General features: G+C 34.9%; 1 protein-coding gene and 1 long non-coding RNA gene across 11 annotated transcripts in view; both read left to right on the top strand.

Annotated features, from left to right (window-relative positions):
* LOC143222246 (prolyl endopeptidase FAP-like) overlaps positions 1 to 21,852 on the top strand; it is a 163,858-nt gene that overhangs the window by 59,553 nt on the left and 82,453 nt on the right. For 4 of the 10 annotated variants that reach the window (XR_013012124.1, XM_076448479.1, XM_076448482.1 and 1 more), the window contains exon 2: positions 10,243 to 10,357. The exons of 1 other annotated variant lie outside the window; for it this stretch is intronic. Coding sequence is in view for 5 of the 9 variants with exons in the window: in XM_076448479.1 (XP_076304594.1) it covers positions 10,243 to 10,357 (115 nt within the window). In the remaining 4 variants the exon portion in view is untranslated. 5 more of the 10 variants (XM_076448484.1, XM_076448480.1, XM_076448483.1 and 2 more) reach the window with 5 other exon arrangements.
* Positions 6,916 to 10,223, top strand: LOC143222254 (uncharacterized). The gene is made up of 2 exons (XR_013012130.1): positions 6,916 to 9,488; positions 9,731 to 10,223. It is a non-coding gene; the product is annotated as an uncharacterized LOC143222254 (long non-coding RNA).

The following is a 21,852-nucleotide window of genomic DNA, read 5'->3' on the forward strand; positions in this document are numbered from 1 at the left end:
GTAGTTATCTTTATTTTCGTATATATGAATAATAATATCCAGAAGAATGGATGATTTAAACAAACATAATTATTGCTGCCAGAAGAGTATAAAAATAGTATTTGTTGTTATCTTTTTTTCAAGACATTCGCGCAAAGTTATGCAACTGTTACCTGCGATAGCCATTTATAATTTAAGTTGATAGACTAGATCGAGGGTACCCAAATTATAGTTCGCGATATGTTTCAAGAGGTTCTCTGGAAACATTTCGTAATGGCGAAAGCAAAAGTATTTGCGCGCATTCATAAAGACTCCTTGTGAGAGGTGGAAAGGAGAAGGTGATATTATTTGCTGTTTTTTATTTTTATTAAATAGACTCCTAGTCATGTTTTTAAAATTAAAACGATGTTCAAGTTTAGGCTTAATCATAGATTAAAAGACTGAAATCTTAGAAGAGTGTTCCTGTTTTCGTAATGTAATAAATTTAATAATGTAATGATAAATAATTACGTAATAATAAATAGTATGTAATAAAAGTGTCATAAGAAAACCAAATTTTATGTTTCCAAGATCAATATTTTTCATTCATACTGAGGTAAGGGAGAAAACCCCTAAAAGATATTTATTTTTAGAAGAAGGTTAATGAAATTTGACATTTTCATGAAAGGGGTTCTCAGAATGCTAAAGTTTGGGAATCACTGGACTAGAGGGAAAGCAGTTAACCAACAAAGCCCATAAAAGTGTGTAGATAGCGAAATTTTTAATAATTTTCTATTTTCTGAATGAATGAATGAAAGAGGACCCGTGAGATCTACAGTACAGCATGCTGACGACTGGGACATGCTTGGCCCTACACAAAATTAAGATTTTGCAAGAATACACTTAAATTGCCTACTTTTGTAGAGTTGAAAGAAACAGTTGTTTATATAATACGAGCAGCAGTAGAGCTAGAAATATCAAATAATCATCTATATATTTCTTATAGTTATTTTTCTATTACTTAATGTTGGAGTGTATTCTACATATATTTTAAATTAAACCGAAGGCATAATATTTAGTAGTAAATTATTTTTCAGTATTTTTCTTATTACTAAGTTTTAGACTCTTTGGTAAGATGTGTCAATAGATAACAATAACATAAAGCTAAGAAAATTAGATCATTGAATCCCATCATAATATAGTAGACAGACTTTCGAAATATTTCTTTCTAAACAAGCTTTCCTCTTCAAAACTTGTACTACTTTCATTGAGAGAGGTGCATCATTTAAGACCCTGTTTTTTAACTGACTGACTTAAAGCTCCACTTTTGAAGTTAACCTTTAGGGTGTACAAGCTATGTGTATATTTGGCAGCGAGTTTAATAGTGAATTTCTGTTTTAGTTTTTGACTATTTAAATATTTGTTCTGCTATCACGATAGTTTGTAAAAGCGAAATGAAATTAGGTGTAACATTGAAGGATTTGTTTGTTTGATTATGAATTTTGCGCAAAGCTACACGAGGGCTATCTGCGCTAGCCGTCCTTAATTTAGTAGTGTAAGACTAGAGGGAAGGCAGCTAGTCATCACCACTCACTGCCAACTCTTGGCAGATGAAAGGGCGAGCATCTTTGGTGGGACGAGGATTCGAACTCGCGACCTCCAGATTACGAGTCGAACGCCTTAACCCACCTGGCCATGCCGGACCAACATTGAAGGGAAGTCACGACCATCCTATCAGTTTTTTTTTCATATTTAGGGGGTAAATGGAACTTTAACTTGTGTAAAATTATATATATATATCTTTGGAAAAATATTTTTGTAATAAATTCATAAATTTAATTTTTCAACAGATCTGTAGCACTATTGGTTTATTTTAATTTTATTTTAGCAGTCAAAACAATAAGTAAATAATAGACAATGACAACTACAGAAACTGTTTTATGGAGGATTTTACGTGTGCATATATTTTATTCTGGATAAGAATAAAATTTTTGTAAAATATAAATAAATACAGCTGATCATTCTATCCCCCAAAACAATATAATATTACGAAGAAAATTCTAAAACAAAAATAATACTTGTAAAATAAGTTCGACGAGAAGTTAATATGTAACCAGTAGGGTTTTAAAGAAAAAACAGAAATTACAGTTTGACGGTTTTATTGTAAAGCTACATAACAGGCTCTGTCTACCAGGAGAGTAATCAACCTCAAGATTTTAGTGTTAAGAATTCGTAAACTTGTTGCTGATTAACCTGTGAACCAAATCAAAGGAGGTATGGCTATTAAATCCGATGATTGCTTGTTTTTGAATTTCGCGCAAAAGGTACAGGAGGACTATCTGCGCTAATCGTCACTAACTTAGCAGTTTAAGACTAGAGGGATGACAAGCTAGTCATCACCACCCATCACCAACTCTTGGGCTACTCTTTTACCAACGAATAGCGGGATTGACCGTCACATTATAACGACCCCACAGATGAAAGGGAGAGCATGTTTGGTGTGACGGGGAATCGAACCCGCGACCTTCAGATTACGGGTCGAGTGCCTTAACCAACTCGCCATGCCGAGCCATGAAAATATTGTAACTCATACGCAAACGCAAACTAACGTGGCAGGGGTTTAGTTTAGAGAGAGAGAAATTAGGAGTGTTCTCTCTCCAACTGGGGTGTTCAGGAACGTTGTGGTTCCTCTTCGTCCCCTTTCGTGAATTGTTATTAGGTTTAGTTTTATTATTTATTTATTAAATAATTTTTACTCATATGTAACAAGAATGCAAATTAATATGTATTCGTGTAGCTTCATGTAAATGGACAATAAATGAATAATTGTTAATTTGCAATCACACAGGAGCGTAGCCAAGGAAGATTAAACTGTGTGAAATTACCACTATGGTACGTAACTTTACGAAATGTTTTTTAAAAAATGTATAAGCGTTATATTCTGAGATAACGTCTTTATGAATACTAAGTAACCACAATCGTAACGTAAGTTTACAAATGTAGTTACTCACCATTCATAAAGATTTTACCTAAATAATAATATTTATTCATTTTTTTAAAACGTTAATGAAGGTATGCCAGTTACATATACAATTCTAAAATATAACAGCTTGTTTGGAATTTAGCACAAATTTACACAGTGGGGTATCTGTGTTCTGCCCACCACAATGATCGAAACCCGGTTTCTCATAGTGTAATTCCACAGACATACCACTGTTATACCAAGTATAACAAAAAATACGTTATTTTTTCCTGGTAAGATTTTTATTAGCTGTAGAGTACCTTTTAACATTTGTTTGTAAATACTTTATTTGTTTCCAACAATATTACTGATAAACTACAACCTGTTTGTGAATATTTTTTTTGTCTGCAAAAAAAACAACAAAAAACTTTCGGACAAAAAATAGTTGGATAAAAATAAACAGTGAATTCTAAGTTGGAATACTTGTGTGGCTATAGCCATTTCAAAACAAAGAAAGTGGCAAAATCTTTATTCTGATTTGTAATAGTAATTTTTCTAAATTTAATTTCTATACGCATTGATATACTGCAATCGATTACACTTATTATCCTTTTATGTGTTCATAAAGTGTTTTTGTTTTAAAGTGAAGAAACTGTCACAGTCTCTTATCTTTTGGTTGTGTTTGAATTTGTAATGATCTGCAAACACTTTATAAGAATCTTACGTTTTAGTTTTTTACGTGTTAATTAAGTATACTTATCAAAAAGGAAAATGGTTATAGTTAACTACTGTATACAAATAAACAAAAATCGAATGTTGTTTTGTAATGCATCCCCCGATAAAGTTATTTAAAAATATTTTACATATACCACATATACGTATCTAGAGTTTTTTCTTTTCTATTACAGTTAGGTAAGTTTCCATTTATTATCATTGTTTGTTTCTTAATTAATCAGAAATCTAAATATATTTTCATATGAAACAATTTTAGAATGAAGCAAGTAAAAATTTAGCATAGAAAAACTTTTCTATGTTTTGTACAACGCCACCAGCCGTGAGTCAGTAAAAGCAGCTGCTGAAGCTTTTCTCTCTATAATCGAACGAAATAAACGATGAACGATCGATCAGGTATGTACCTGACTCGCTATTGAAGTTGTTATACTAAACAAGGTAGATATCTAATACCAGAAGGGCTGGATGCTTTTGCGTAAGGTTAGATACAAATAAACTAATATACATATTATTATAAAAAAAATTTAGGACTCTGTTTTTTGCATAGTACTAAGCTATCAGCTGAACTATGACCGGCACAGAGCAAAAGACAAGTTCGAATGGACAAACTAACCAGACCCAAGTTCCTGCAGAAGCACCGTCGGTAGGTGAAACTAAAGTCAACAGCAGGAGCTGAGACCTTATGACTGAGTTATGTAATAGTAACTGTTTCTTATTCAACTCTAGAAAAATAAAAATTACTAAAAGGTGTAAAGATTCCTACTAATGCTTCTTCTTTTTAACATATCAAAACGTTGCAGCTTTCAGTGAATGCATACAGATTATTATTACGTTGGATGAGTGTTTTAGAGTTTTTTTTAAAGTTGCGAAGCTTGTTAGTTAAGAGTTTTTGTGTTCTTGAAATTTAGCCATAACTCTCAAATAATGTCTCTATTGCATGCATTATGCTAATACGAAAAGAAAATGTTTTTTTCTTTCAATTTCTTACTTAAATTGGTCTATATTGCACAAAAATATTTGTGAAATAACATTGTTGAATTGAGGAACCAACCCAACAAAAATAGTTCCAAAGTTTATTTAGACAGTTATTTTAAAGTGTATATCTACAGAATTTAAACACTCGGTTGCGTATAAGGAACAACGATAGATTTGTTTTGTGTATTCTTAGTGTTGCAATGTACAATCGAGGGCTAATATATTACATATATATAAATTTTTTGAGCAAAGATTAACATTTAACTTGTATCTTGTAAACTGAATATTTGTGGCATACTTACCATTTTGTTATAAAGGTTTAACCTTATTGATCAGTTTTGAACTAGCGTTAATTGTACGATTAATAAGAACAGATTTGTACCCCAAACTTAGTACTCTATTTGCTTTAATTTTAGAGAAGAAATGTGTATTATTTTAGTTAATAATTCAAAAGAATAACTTGACCATATTATTTAAAAATAAATCCTGAGCCACTTTTATATATAAAAAAAGAACCTGCACACAATATTAGATGCAAAAAATGTTCTATGACGTAATAAAACACGTAGCAAACAACTTTGTGAATTGCTGAAACTTGCAGAAAATACATTAGTTTATAATTCTATAGGGCATGTCGTCCTTTTTAGGTGTATTTAAAAAAATTGTAAAATTTTTATTCAAGTCTCAATAGCCAAGGCCTAGCAAATATTGTTATTTCCTGACATTTAAGGTTTAAATGGATTATGTGGGGTTGATAAATAACTCGTAGATTTACGAGAACCTCCACCCCTCCCGGTGAATCAGTTCTAAGCTTGATGACTTATACCACTAAAAATTAGGCTTTTTACCATGGGTGATGCACACGGTGCAGATAGCTCAGTCACTTGAGTAGGTAGCTTTTCGCTTAAACACAGTCTTACGACAAGTAAAAACTTAATAAGCTATCAAATATACGTGTGTGTGTATGGTTCTTCTGTATAGGATTATTCAAAAATTTTGAAATTGATAATTCCTAAAATCAATACTAATCACACTTTTATTTGAATACCAGTGTTATAATGTTTCAAAGCATATTTGAGAAATTTTAATTTATGTAGTACCTTTCTTATAGCTCGTCATGACATATAAATTTTACGAACCAAACCACACTCTTAAACTATAAAAAAATGTTTTTGTGAGTTTATTTTTTTTAACAATTCTCAAATTTCTGGACAGGAGCAACAAAAGATGCTGAAAACCGAAAATGCTTGCATTCTTTGAAAAGTTAAATAAGAAATGTACTTAAGCGAATTATATGAATGCTGCTACTCTTAATGTTATATCAACAAAGAAGTTTTACTAGGTAGTTTTTATAGATAATTATTTATTGGTTTATAAAGATGTCGCATGTAATAATTAAGTGTATCATATTTTGTAAATAAAATGTTTGACCGGCTTTCTTTTCACTTTCTAAAGAAATAATCACACACAGAAATGCAAACGTTTTTGAGATTGGTCAAATATTCATTGTTCATAATATGTTGGGTAACAACAAATATAATAATTATAAAATGAAGGAAATACCACATTAACAACAGTTGTTATTAAAAATATCTTAGATTTGTTCAAGAAGTTCTATTGCCGTAGGGCTCTAGATATTGGTAACTATTTGGCTGTTATTATTATCATAAGTTTCACGTTTTTTTTTACTGGCTGTGTTTGTAGCGTCCATGTATTACTTCTAAGTACATGTATAATGTTGCCATGGTAACGTTCAGTTTCAGAAACGTCGCGATATTAAAAGATCGTAAATAACTTCTCGAAAAAGAACCTATATTATTATTCAACTATGTTTGCGCTTGTTTCTTGTTTATTTCCATAAACCTGTATATCCTGTTTGAGAGATCTGACAGGCATTTTAGATCTCTACTATTAGCTCGACAGTGAACTTTCTGGAAGAACATAGATCTATGATACAGGAATAGTAGAAAGGAACTCAAGTTATTATTGGCTGTAAAATATCTGATAAAAAATGACATGATATTCCATCTCCTTTAATCGATTAACATTAAAACTGTTGTATATTATTATCGCATGATAAATGTCAACATTATTTAAATAAGCGTAAAAACTCGAAGAAGGGTAGGGATCTCCGTACATATTTAAATGCTCTCTTTAATAAAAACTTCCAGTAATCAGCGTTTACTGCGATAATTTTACTTATTGCAATAAACATGACTACATAATGTTGTTTGTATTTTATGTTTTTTGTTTTGTTTTTTAAGAATAAATTTGAAGCGAAAGTTATATCAGAGCGGTTGTCTCTTAAAATTCGTATTAAATAATTACATGGGGTCCTAATCGAGAATATCCAAGTCCCTGGCTAAAAGGATTATCAAGTTCTGACATGAAGTTAATGTTGTGACACATTTCCAGAACACCTTTCGGGTTTATTATCTGTTGAAATTAAATACAATCGTATTGTTTATTTTTTCTTAGAGTAACCACGATGTTGTATTTCATACTTGTTTAGCAAGGAAACTTGCAATGTAAAGATAGTTATTTGCATATTCCAGCAGAAGTATGTGCGTCATCCCCACCATATTGTATTACTATAAATTAACTGCAAGTTTTAACCGTTATGCTCTGCTAATACTCTATCCAGGAATTTCGTTCTATTAATCGGTATAGACGCCTACCTTCCTTTCACGTTGTTTACTCTTAGATTTATTGATCGATGGTTGAGGACAGTCGCATGGTTTCATTATACATCTTTTTAACACTTTTTCCCTATGATTATTATATTTCTGACTTCTTTTGGTGTAAACATTATGCATTATTTGAGTTAATAAACGTTTGTAAATTACGTAAGGTGGTAAACATAATTGCGGAAATATTTCGTGAAGGTAATCTATGTATAACTTTTATACAGCGTATTTGGATTTACATTAGGTTTCTACAGTGATCATACAGTATATGTTTAAAAGCTAATGTTTTTGTCAATTATTAAATTTTTAAATTTAACAGTAATTATACTGCAAACGTCTTCATTTTTCCATCTAATTTCTAAATTTGCTTCGAGGAATTCTTTCTTATTTTTGCTTAAGAAATAATAGTTTACAGCTGTTGTAGTTAAAATTGTTCAGAACGTGCCATACTAGCAAAAGCTGGTAGATTACCCTTTCAACTCAATTTATAAAGCACTTATGTTTTAGTATCTGTAGTCCTGGATTCAAATCCTTCAAACAGAAGTTAAGACTGATATTACCATAAGAAAAAATGGCTCACATCTAGCTTTCGTGCTCACTACCCTGAAGTAAGGCCATGAGCGTACTGGTGGTAAGTACAGTGTTGTGCGAAATGTTTCAAGTTCGATTCCGGCCAGAAGAAATAAATTTTACATAGCCAGTGGTCGACACATGACTCTGTGTTGAGGGCCGAGAGTGGTCCTTGTCTCTGAGAGGGGGAAGAATCCTGGACACCTACAGAAGTATTTTCCGGTGGGAGGGGCAAAATATGTATGCAAAGGATCGACTTTTGCAATGCAAGTTAACAGACTAAAAGGATATATGCTACGTGTGTTTAAACACAAACAAAAATTTACAGTTGTAATAAGAATTACTAAAAATATTTATCTTAACTACAATGTTAAAATTACGTCACAATACGTGCATTTTTTTTTAATGTAAAGGGAAGAAATATTCCCTCTACGCTTTCTGCAGACGTCCATGGGGAAAATATAATTGTGTGAATTGTTTAAGTATTAAAGTGACACTCGGTAATAACCCACACTAGCTTTAGGATCGCAAACCTTACAGATCTTTAGTTTAGAAAATCAACCAGGTTCTTTAAAATATGCGTTGATTGTTTTTCTTCTATCTTAAAACAGTGCTAATAGTTTCCGCTATGCTAATGCCGTGAAATTTAGATCAACAGTTCTTGCTATCACCCCATGGAATCGGTACAGCTATATCAAGCATCATTATTTATGCTAATTGCTTGAACTAATATTATGTGAATTTGGTAAATTTGTGCTGAAAGGTTGGCAATAAATAGACTTTTTTTAAAAAAAAACTTGAGCTAGAAAATGACATTCTGTTTTGCTTGGCCTGACCTATTATCATTCTTTCAGATTTGTTTTGCTGTTCTATAGTAGCCATTTTTAATCCCAGTGACAAAAAAATAAAAAAACAGTCCATTTTTAGCTAAAGCTGTAATAAAAATATTACACTTGATAGCTCACGTGAATTTTTGCATAGACGTGCGCAAAAATTTTGTTTAAATTTACGAGGTTTTGTTGAATAGCTTTGCACATGTGGCTTATAGTTACACCACCAGAGGTTCCTATTTGTAGAATGATAAGATCTATCACTGTACCAAACTTGAAGAAAAAAAAGCCTCTAAAGGTTAAGTGTGCTTTTCCTGTTCAATAAAGTTTCCGTACTTTTGGCGCGAAAAAAAAGTGGAAAAAAATGCAATCAAAAGTTTTATACCTGCCACATTTCTTAATAGTGGCCTTGAAATTTGCTATGTGAAGTAAGTGTCCAGTAGAGAACATTCACTGAAAACTTGCAGAAGCATGGATTACTACAGCCCGAAATATAGAAGGCGTAAAATCGTTAAACTCTTAATAACACACAGCGTGTCCTGCAGCATGTTATTTTGTCCGGCGACACACAACTGTGTACCTTGATTCAGTGAAAATTCGGTGTATTTGAAAAAAAGTGCCAAAAATCTGACGAAATTGGAAAAAAAGAATCGTGAAACCTGTTGAACTCCGGGGAAATTGTGTTGCTTTAAATTTTCGTTTTATCTCGGTACCTACACTCACACTCAAATCATGCTGTTTGTGATAACTTTGGTATTGTTGAACATAACCACGGTTAGTCACTCTCATTTATGTGATTATAAATATCTAATTCATTATCTGTAGTGATATGCTAGAATACATATTCTTGTATAAATAAAAAAGTAACAATTTATTTTATACCACTTATTTGTAATTTTCTTGTTTCAAGAGATTTTTTCTGTATTACTGTTGTAGGAAATAAACATGTCCTGGAGTTTTTATTATATTTTATAACCTGATTACAAGTTTGAAATATCAGTATTTTGCCCGTGTAGCTCAGGAGGAATATGAAATGTTGACTGAAAAGTCAATGAAACCATCAGGATATTCACACAAATCTGCTTAAACGATTGTCTACGCACAGCTGCCCATAATTTTGAATTGACAGACTAGAGGAAAGACAACTAGTAAACAAAACCAATTACAAACTCTAGGGCTGTTCTTACATAATCGAATAGTAGGTTTGTTCGTCACTTGTACAGTACACCTACGACTCCAAAGTTCAGAATCTGTTTTTGTAACAATGGTATGGAAATTGTGAACCATCTAATTAACAATCTGGACCTAACCACTAGTAAACGCCCAGCCCTTTTTGGAAATAATTATACTGCACTAGAAGCTTCAGTAAATGCTCTACATTATTTTAAAATCTTCCATGAATAATTTTTACTTTATTTGACTGTTTTTGACAATGCTATATTTTCTTTAACTTCTGTAATGGTGTTTAACCTGCATTAATATACTATGTTGTTGTGAAAGTATCTGTAATAGTATAATATTGTTGTAGGAACTTGTATCCTCGGGACAGGATGAGCGAAACTGGCGAGGTATTGGAATTGCCCTTCTTGTGATAGTAGCAGTTTGTTCTCTGATAGCGACAGCTGTAGTTCTTCTCACACCAGGTTAGTGTCATTTGTGTCAAAGGCAGAAAACCATTATTTATAAGAATGTCACCCCCTTCATTTATGTGACAAACTATACATTGAAAGTCAATAGCAGTGTGTTAAAGCGATGTTTCAAGTCTCATGGTGTACTTAAAACTTCTTATGCGATCATTGATTGTGCCTAGTCTGATGGCCATAGTTATCCCCTTTTTCCTTTATAAACAAGATTTTGTGGCAAATAGCGACAGACACATCTGGCACCAATTTCACATATCCTCATAGGTTCTTAGAATTACAGATGTGCAGGGTGGCCCGTAAGTCCCTACCCATACATATATCTTATGTATCCAGTGTATCTGTGTGATGTCCCTCATTGTTGCTGCATAATATTATGCGACGCAGTGGCGGCGCCAGGAAATTTTCGTTAGGGGGACTGAGGTAAACTGTGGAGGGGCTTCCCAAAATGCCATCAATATGAAGTACAGATGGTAAATTATAATAATGTAAATACCAAAGTACATTTCAGAAAGGTGTGCTATTTTGAACAGCGTTTTCAACGCAGTTTTCATTGGAAACTCATACTCTGAATAATAATTCATTATTACAAATTAGAAATAATCTGTTTATGAAAATATACGTATATGTAAAAGAGGAAGCTCACGTTAATTCCACCCAAGGTAATACATAATAATAAAGAAAATCAAGATTAGCTTAGATTGAACATTTAATATACCATTAAGAGTAAAGCGACAAATCAAAAGCAATATAACATAAAGACATAGTTTACATAACAGAAATGAATTATCCCATGTAAAGTTCATACACATTGAGGAAAAGTAAGGTCACTATCAGGCTACTTATCTTTAATATGTTGTGTTTATAGTCAATATTACTTCAAAACAATGCGCCTGTTCTGGTGATTGGCAGCAAATGTGTCTATAACAGTATCAATATCGAGTTGTTTTGCCCTCCTGGAGTTTACACATGACAGCAAGGTTTCTGGTGCGGTTGTTACTGTTGCTGTTGCGCAAGTATGTCTTGAGAAGCTTCAGACATGAGAAACTTCTCTCACAGGCAGCTGAAGTAAGAGGCAGGGTCACAGCGATGCATACAAGTTTGTGGAGATCCATGAAGGCATCCATATTTGCAAGCTTCAATGGTGTGGATACTTCCTGCTCCTTGTCTTTCTTCCTGGCTATTAGCCGGTTCGACTGGTGGACCTCCAGTGCGAGGTCATCCTCTGCCACACCATAGTTTGCTGCCATTCCTAAGAGTGCTTGCTTGTCCAGAAATGTAGAGTGTTTGGGGTTCAATTCAGTTGCACCCATCAGAACACTGCAGGCATCACAGGAGAATCTTCTATTCGGCTCGTTGAGTATTCTGTCTATGATGGCATAGAAGGTGTGTCTCCTGACATCTGGTGTTGGTTCATCTCTCTGGCCAGTACTAGATGTGATTATGAATTCGTCCAGGTGTCTGGGGGCAGATCGCTGTCCACCTTGGCACACTGTCTCAGTGCGTATTCCCACTTTCTTACATATCCTCAGCAGACTCTTCCAAGTCTTTCCATGCTGCTTCAGTTCTCATTTCTGAGAGACCAGAGATGACAAATTGTACTAGGTCCTCTGCAGAGGCCAGCTGCAGGTTAGGTGACTGGAGGTGGTCTGATATCTGTTTTGTCATCAGCAGTAGTTTTTCTATGGCCACGAGACTGGTTACAAACTGCTGATCTTGGAGGATGCACAGGCTCTTTGATTCAGTGGCTCTCTGGATATTGTCCCCCTCCACAAGACGCTTTAGGGTTGTCACAATGGCAGGGAGAGTACTTTTCACAGCCAGACAAGCGGCATGTTGGCAGGCCCATTTTGTGTCTGACAGTCGCTTCAGGTCTATGTGCTGGTTCACGGGTTCAAGCTCCTTTTGTACCATCAGAAATTCTTCATGCACAACCGATATAGAGAAGAATTTGTACAGCTTCTGAATTGTCACAAAGAAATCTGCTGCAGCCTGGACGTTGTGCACACAATCAACTAGCACAAGGTTGAGCCTGTGTGCATAGCAGTGGACATACACAGCCTGAGACACCTCTCTCCTGAATCTCTCCTATACGCCATTGATGTGCTCTGACATGACTACGACTCCGTCATATCACTGGCCAATGCAGGCATCATGGTCAATACCACATTTAGCCAGAGTCTTCATGATTTTCCTGAGCAATGAATCTGCATCCAGATCCTCAGCAGCTGTGAAGTTCAGGAACTCCTCGTGAAGGCTCTGTTGGTGGAGGTACCTTACCACAATGGACAGCTGTTCTTCTTTGCTCACATTCTTTGTTTCATCCACCATTAGAGCAAAATGCTTAGCTTCCATGACCTCTTTGCTGATATCCTTCCTGATCATTCCAGTTATGATGTCAAGCAGTTCGTTTTGGATATCATAGTGCATGTACTTGGCATTGCCAGGACCACTCAGCTTCTTCTTCACGATTTCATCATACCTGGAAATCATGTCAAGAAGTTCCAGAAAATTGCCCCTGTTATCTGACTGACTACCTTCCCTGTGACCTCTCTGCGTCTGGGCTTTATTCTGGCAGGCTGTGTATACAATGTCGGTTTTCCTCCACAGTCTTAGCATGACTTGCATCGAGAGCGTGTTGGATTCTTGCAATATTTGTTTTCTGCAATTTAAACTCTGCCCAAGCTTGCATGACAAACTTGTGTCCTGCAGAGTTATCATGGAACTTCAGTGATGTGGTTGCTTTCTTCCAGTTCTGGAAGCCTTCATGGGTGAAGGACTTCTCAGTTTTACTGAATGGTGTGTGACTGAAAAGACGACATGCGAAGCAGAATGCAGCATCTTGGGTCACAGAGTACTCCAACCACGAGTGCTGATTACGCCAATTCTTGTTAAATGACCTTGGCTGGCTGCTATATTCTGTGGCCGGTTATCTCTTCAAGTCTAGACAGGTAAGATCACTATCTGGAAGCTGACTCAGTTCCTTGGGTCCTGGTGGTATTTTTTCACCCTGGGTGTGAGTGGTGCCCTCTTGCGGCTGGGGTCCCGCACTAGTCGTGTCCGCATTCTCACCATCACGACCACCATTGTCCTCTTCATTTGCACCACGTGTATTTGTAGGACCATCCATTCGCTGCCTCTTCTTGGGTAGCTGGTAGTGTTACATAATCAACCCTATGTGTAGTATGACCGGTTTATGTTTTGGTGGGTGGTGTCTGACTCTTGTTTTGTGTGTTGGTGTCCTTGTTTGAAAACGAGTCGCTGATTTTGATTTCCTTTTATTAATCCAAACTGAGTATGTGTTCCAGTGAGAGACTGAGTACCAGAGAGAGCGAGAGCCGCGTAAACGCAAACTAACGTGGCAGAGGTTTAGTTTAGAGAGAGAGAAATCTGGAGAATTTTCTCTCCAACTGGGGTGATAAGGAACGTTGCGGTTCCTCTTCGTCCCCTCTCGTGAAAGATTATTGAAATTTGCATGGGGTTTTGCCTTTCTTTTATTTTGACTGTTTTTAGGTGAAGGAGTGAGGTTGGTCATAATACTGATGAGCGAGACAAAGGTAGCACCGGAGAGACCAGCCAGATCAGATCCCAAAAAGCAGATGTCAAAGTAAATATGAACATGAACATAAACGCGCAACGACCCGATTCAGGGCATGGCAATAATGTTGCCTTGGCTGGGATCTAAAGATCCAATGCCTAAGATTTGGCTGTGGGGGGAAATGGGAGTGCCCCGAGAAAACCCACTTTCACAGGACAGGCGCCGAAAGATTTACCTGTCCTGTGCCCGAGATTTGAAAAAGAAATACATATTATATACGTAAGGTTTATCCTTTATGTACTTTGTTGTGTGACTTGTAATTGCTGAAATGTGTTGTATGGTGAAATACATTTGGTTGATGCACCGGCTAATTTACATAGTGATGCAGTTAGTTTGTTTCTGTGTTCTGCTTTTAAATAATAGTTGTATGACATTTCTGTCAGTCTGTTTCTAAGAGTTTGTAAGTTACTGATTTGGTGTATATAGTTTACGGGAGTGTATGGTGGTAGTCTGTATGCTGCTCTTAGTACTTTGTTTTGTTGTACTTGGATTTTCTGAAGTGTGTTATTTGATATATTATATGTGACTTGACATTCATACTCTATTAACGGACGGATGTAAGCTTTGTATATTTGGATAATGGTCTTTGGTGAGCAGTTTGAGTGTTTGCTAGTTAGAGTCATTAAATATGAAATGCGTTTTCTGATTGAGTGTATGTTGTTAATAATGTTTTTTCTATGTTAGTTTTGTGTAGAAAGTGATGCCAAGGAATGTGATGTGTTTGCTCATGTTAATGGACGTATTTCCGAGTGAGAATTTTACTTTTTCTAGAGTTTTTCTTTGTCTTTTTAGTTTCCTGTAAAAGGTGATTGCTTGTGTTTTGGTTGGATTTAAAACTACTCTTCACTTGTTACTCCAGTTCGAGACATTGTTTAGTGATTCTTGAACGCGAGACATAGCCATTACTGGGTTTCTGGAGGTACTCCAGATAGCAATGTCGTCTGCGTATTGCGAATTATGAGTGTATGTTAAACTGGGGAAAGGTATATCGCTGACTAAAATAATATACAGTAGTGGAGAAAGGACGGATTCTTGTGGCACTCCTGCAGTTATTTTGAAAGATTTGGATATAGTTTCATTGAATTTTATTTGTGCTGTTGTATCTGTTAGAAAATTTGATATCCATTTAATAATAGTAGGATTTATTTTCAGATGTGTTAATTTGTACTTGATGGCGTTGTGCCATACGCTATCAAATGCTTTTTTAACATCTAAAAATACACCTGTTGTTACCTGATTGTTATTAAAAGCTTTGTAGACTGATTCGGTGAGTCGTGTGAGGTGATCTATTGTTTGTCTGTTTTTCCTAGAGGCATTTTGAGATTTCGGAAGGATATTATTTATTTCACAGAAGTGAAGAAGACGATTTGAGATAATTTTCTCCATCAGTTTGCCAAGGCAACTTAACAGACTGATGGGACGAAAATTATCTGGATTTGTCCTGTTTGTTTGTTTTTTTAGAATCGTGGTGATGATGGCTTTTTTCCATGTGTCCGGGTAGTAACCAGTTGTTGGTGAGATGTTCATGGTGTTCGTGAGGTGTTGTAATAGGAGAGTAGAGCCTTTTTTGAGAATAATGTTTGGTATTTGGTCGTGTCCGGGGAAGTGTTTTTCAAAGTTTTAATGTTAATTTTGAGTTCTGTGATGGTAATTTTCCTGTTGATTGAACTTGAGCATCTTCCTAATGTCTCGCCAAGGAATTGTGGTGTGAATGAAGATTGATTAGTGTTTATGAAGTTGTTGACATGTTGGTGTTGTGTGTTAAAGTCGACTGAATTTAAGTCGCTGAAGGAGGATTCGTAGTAGTCGGCTAATAGGTCCGTCCTTGCGATTATGTTGTTATGTGTGATGTGTTGAAGCAAGTAATTTATGTTTTTGTTGGAAGAAATACTCTTGAATTTTCTTCAAAATATTTTGGATTATTTTTGGTTTTTTCCAAGTTTTTATGAACGTTTTGCGAGTTAATTTCTTTTGCTATTTTAACTTGTTTAATTTTTGCATTTGTTCCGTTAATCTATGTTTTGATAGTCGGATCACGTGTTATGAAATGTGTTCGTCTTAATTGGCAGCGTTTCATTATTAGTGCATGAATATCAGGTGTTGTGTCCATTGATTATGTGAGTGTTTTTTCTTTGTTTTAGGGATTGTGTTTTTAATGGCTTTGTGTATGGCATCTGTTACTTGATTAACATAGTTATCTAATTCTGTTTGTTCTTGGCTTGTTCAGTTGAGCGGGGTAGATTGGAATCTAGCGAGGCGTTAAACGAGAGCCAATCTGTTTTGGTATACGTGTAAACAAACATAACTCCCTTTTATAAAGAACGCGCGAACGTCCAAGTGATCCCCGAGCCGGCTGACTGCTAGTATCACTTCTTTCTTCCAAGTTGTGTTAGTTTCTATGAAACCAATAGGAATTTCTCTCTTTATATTGGCATTAGGGCTTACAAAGGATATTCATTTTAAACATCGAAATCTAAGGAGGAAAAAGATACAACATACATACTATTGGGTCATTTCATGAATAAGGAACAAATAACAGTTCAACATAGTTCAACATTACGAACAACTACTCAGCAGCATTGAAATCACAAAATTATATTAATTGCACATGAAAATCCAGAACATCTGGAAACTGAGCGACATTTGAAAAATGGGATATTGCAGTCCTTGTGAGTTCTTGGTCATCTTCAATGATGACTGTCAAAAAGAAAAAAGAAGCTTCAAAGTTCATCGTGGACTTTAAGTATTTGAACACAGTTACACACATTGATATATTTTCATTGCTGAATACAGACGAGATCTGGATGTATTGAAAGGCAACCACTTACTCAGCACACTAGATTTAATTTCAGGTTACTAGAAAATTTAATAGGACAAGGAAATTAGTCATAAGATTGCTTTCAGAACTCGTGAAGGACTGTTTGAATTATTTATTGTACCAGTTGATCTGTGTAATTCACATCATTAAAGAAGCTGATGGATCTTGCATTGGATGCCATTGGGAGGGGTGTCTATATGAATGATTTACTGGTTTTGATCAAACATTTCATACCACAACTTGGAACTTCAGAATGGTACAACAGTAACTCAAGGATACAGGCTTAAAAGTAAAATCAAGATAAATGTCCATTCATGTGAAAGAAAGTGGAATATTCTGGTCACATATTGGGTATAGTGGGATATTAATTGATTCATTAGAGATTATAATGGTTAATGATTGGCCATAGCTTGAGACCAAACAAGAAGTTTATAAGTTTCTCGGTTTTTATGTTATAAGTGGTTTGTGCTCAATTTTTCTGGATCAATAATGACTTATTTATATTTAGGAGCAGCCTTAAATCTGGAAGGTGCCTGTACTATAATCCAGCTGTTCAGGTTGCTGATAAAGTGTTCAGAATAGATATCAGTGTAATATCTGTAAGAAGAGTTCTAGCTGCACTACTACTACCACCAGAACAAACCAGATGCCATGTGGTAAATTTTTCTGATATCATACACACGTGCAGTAAAGGCTCAAACAAAAGTGAGATAAAGAGCAAGATGCAGCCATCCATTAGCAGGGTTTAGTAGGTGGTGCAGTGACACAGTAACATCTACCAATCCTGTTAAACCACAGTTATGTTCTGCATACTGAACGACATACATGCTAGTGAGAACAACCATCACAATTCTTTTTAAAACTGCTACCCTTCTGGAATAAACACTGAAGTACTTAACTATCTTTGATAGACAGCTAGGTTAACATCTTGGTAATTAGAGATACCAAAAGCATCAATGTACTGAAAACTGCAGTAGGAAAAAGAGCTAAAGAATCCTACCTGCTTATGCTGTACTAAAAGATTTATCTGCTCTATCTTGGGTTAAACACTACCAATGATGAGCATTACAAAACCAGATAAGATTTATAAGATTCAAAACATTTATTTAAGTCTGGTCATGTGATCAGAGTGTCACTAGCCTTAGCAGAGCTAATATTACAGAATACAAACATCTTTTCAAAGCAAAATTCTTCATCTTGTATAGTAAATATTATACATTATGTATTTAAGCTACTGCCATTTTCAGCTAGAACATTTTAACTTGTTATGTATTATAATTTATCTTGGACAATGTCTGATTTATTATATTATGTATTGCAATTTCAAATAGCTAGAAACTTTAATTTAGAAGTTAAATGACTGCTGATGTGTATTGAATTTATGATATTTGCCAACAAGAAAGATGTGCACAATTTTTTCTTAACACAAATATACAACTAACAATACAATTTATAAAAATGGTTATTACAAATTATGATTTATATACAAAAGTTTTACAAACTCAAAAACAACACTGAGTCATCTGTCTGGTCTGGAATTAAATATTTTACTGATGTTTCACAATCAATGAATTAATTCTATCTTGATATTGGGATAGTTCACTTAATGGGTAAGCTATCTCTCACTGCTCACACATTTTTTGTTTTGCTTTTTACAGAGGAAGATACGTGATGTTCTCGTAGAAATATTAATATCCAAAGTTAATTCACTGAAGTTAAATTATTTGTAATGTTGGAAATTTGTAGACATTCCTGGTCAAGTATCTGTACTTTCCTGATTAATAAGCATTAATTACAATTATAGCTTCCAAATTTTATAGTGTACTAAGTGTAGCAAGCCAGCAATATTATAGTCTCTCTGCATGTTGTGATTTATAAACTTTAAGGTGAGGTTCTCAAAAGTCCAGCTGGCAATAATACTGGTAATCTCTAGTATTTTACATACACACATAGTACATTGTTGATTCTTACACTGCAGAATATTCTATAAATCTAGAGAATAGGCAGGAATTTCACAACACATGTTTAATAGTATAAATTACATGTATTTCTTCATTTAAATTCAACTAAAACGAACATTGATATTAAAATAAATACATTATATTAAATTTGTTACAAGCTCCAAAATAACCCCAAGGCCAACAACCTAGCAGCTGATTGCCTAAAAGGGACTTCGGGCAACAGTCATGGGTTGACAGGTGTTATACAGTTACCAGTGAGACAACCAATTGTTACCAGATATCAGATCTTTCCATGTGGGAGAAACATCTTGAACCATCTGTGAAAATCAGCCTAAACATAAAATATAGAGATTGGGCAGAAGAGAAAGCAAAATGACTGCCTATTTAAAAATAGTTACAGGTCATATCTAAACCAAAGATAGCAAGGGAGGTGTTTGGGGATTTAGCATTTCACAAAGGAATAATATCTTGCATAAGTCTTTTAGAGCATTCAAGCTTCCCACATGTAGCACAAGAATGGAGCTGAATGAAATAAAATAAGCTGTTCTCTGGATTGCTGAAAGGAATGAACCACAAATAGACAGTCACACCAACATAATATTTGTGACTGATTTGTAGGCAGTACTGTATAAATTTCAGAATGGTTTATCCCTAAGTGGATAGCACAAAGGAAAGAATCATCATCACTTGGATGTATATGCCAGGCTAGTAGGAGTGAGACTAAACAAAGAAACTGTAGGGTTAAATTCAGTAAGACTCTACTGGTAGGTAAGGTGAAAGCAGTATACATGGAAGGTTTTTATCAAAATACAGAGAGAATAATCTGCTAGTGCAGCTAGAAAAAACAGTGGGAAAATCAGTAAGACAATATCAACCCAGAATACCTCTGGTAACATAAACTGCGAAGCAACTGGTCTCCACATGAGGAGTTAGACCTGTCAACAGAGTGTTCAGTGTTTCTGACTGTAAAATCGCTATACATATATATCAGACATAGTTCATCCATCTATTTCTCCAACAGTATATATATAGGACTGAGGAGAGGCACGTGTTTCCTGTAGCGGATACCATAAAGCTTGCTTCTTCTGCTGCACACTCTTTGCAACCAGCTTATTCAGTGCACAGTGAAGTACACGTGTCATGGTATTGTTTTTGGTGGCCTGAGATACATTTTGTTTGTCAAAAATATAATATTTTTAATACCCATGTATTGTAAGGCTTTATTGTGCAGTTTTATTGTGAATTATCACTGAGATTTTTCACTGGCTAATGAACATTTCTGACTAATTATCATCTATGATATTCTACTGCCCAGTAGAAGCTGGTTCCCAGGTAATATTTCAAATAAAAACACCAGTGGTAATCTTCATGAATATCCACATCCTATTTATGAGTTGAACTCTCTGTGATAGACTTCTCAGTTCCCTTCCAGGTCAAACTTCTAAAGCAGCTGCTCCAATTGGATGGATGGATGAACACCAATGAGGTGCTCAAGTGCATGCAGTTTTAGTCCATACAGAATCAGGAAGAGATATTAGGTGAGTTATTATTGGTCAGACATTCCATACTGTGACTAAATCCTATGCACTGAGGCCTCTAAGGTGTACGAGTTAGTCAGCTGTGGAAAGATTCTTACATTTTGGTTTTTATGCATTGTACCTGGCATTATAGGGAACTTGGTGTGAATTAAGAAAAGTGACACAACTCCTTGAGCCTCTGTAATAGTTGACCAGTCTCTTAAACTGTCCAAGCAATTTTCTGTTGCTAGTAGTAAGACAAATGAGGTTTTAGGTTATGTCTCCAGAAATATTGTATACAAGTCTAAAGAGGTTATACTTTCATTGTATAGGAGTGTTGTAATCAGTATTTGGCTCCTTGGCTTAAAAAAGACATTGAATCCTTTGAAAGTGTTCAGAGGAGGGTTATTGAAATGGTACCTGAAGTGTAGGGTTTGTCATATGAAGAAAAATTAAGGATCTCTGGAATTGTTTTGTTTTCTCTTGAAAAAAGAAAGTTAGAGTGGATTAGATTGAAGCACTTAAACTTTTAAAGGGAATTGATAGTGTTGGTTTGTTTTCTTTCTTCATACTTAATGGCAAGAAAAATAGGACTAAGGAATACAAATATGAATTTTGGTAAGATATGGATTATTTTCAGCTAAGACAGTTTGTTTTCTAACAGGGTGGTTGGTTTCTGAAATGGATTGCCTTTACATGTTGTGAAAACAGTAAGTTTAAGTGACTTTAAGAGAAAGCTTGGAATGAATAATAAGGGGTGGCTTTAAGATTTAACCAAAATATTATATATAGTTTAGTTTAGAGGATAGGACAGCTGAGATGGACAAACTGATCCCTTGTTGTCCCTAAACATTATTTTATTTTCCATTTATGGTCCACTTTTCTTTAGGAAACATCTTGTAGGCTTATCTTTAGTTATATTTGAGAATATGTCTAATTTTTTTTATTAAAGAGACTTCTTTCTCATAGAAATGGCTGTCCTTAACTTCATATTGAAAGAGGGTTTTTTTAGTGCTTTTTAGTAAACAGGTATAATTACCTATGTAATTGAGGCATTTTTCCTTAATCACCCAGGTTTATGCTGTACATTTCCATTGTTGATAAAAATGTGTTAGCAATTGCCCATTCCTGTAAGTAACAAAATTTTTACTTTTTCTTGTTTCTGGGCAGAAGGTGTGTTTTCCCAATTGCTTATGCCTAAAGTAAATGGAAAAGACCTATTTTTCTCTTCAAACTTTGCTTTTGTGACCTGGGTAATGAAATTTTCAAATTTACCCATTTTCTAGAACATTCCAGGTAGATTCAGCACTGAGTAACTAAGAATTTTCTCTAACTTACAAGAATATTCAAGAACTTTTTAGAATGTTGAAGAAGCCTCAAAGCTGTGCTGCTCCATAATGGAAATAAGTATCCATCTCATCTCCTGGCTCATTTGTTGCACCTCAAAGAGGAATACAACAGCATCAAGACCTTGCTAGAAGCCTTGAAGTATAATGAGTATGGCTGGGAGCTTATCAGAAACTTTGAAATGGTGGCATTCCTGATGGGTCTCCAAGGAAGCTTTACCAAGTTTTCCTGTTATCTTTGCCTTTGGGACAGCAAGG

This window comes from Tachypleus tridentatus, chromosome 8, assembly GCF_004210375.1.
Source record: "Tachypleus tridentatus isolate NWPU-2018 chromosome 8, ASM421037v1, whole genome shotgun sequence".
Taxonomy (NCBI): Eukaryota; Metazoa; Arthropoda; class Merostomata; order Xiphosura; family Limulidae; genus Tachypleus; species Tachypleus tridentatus.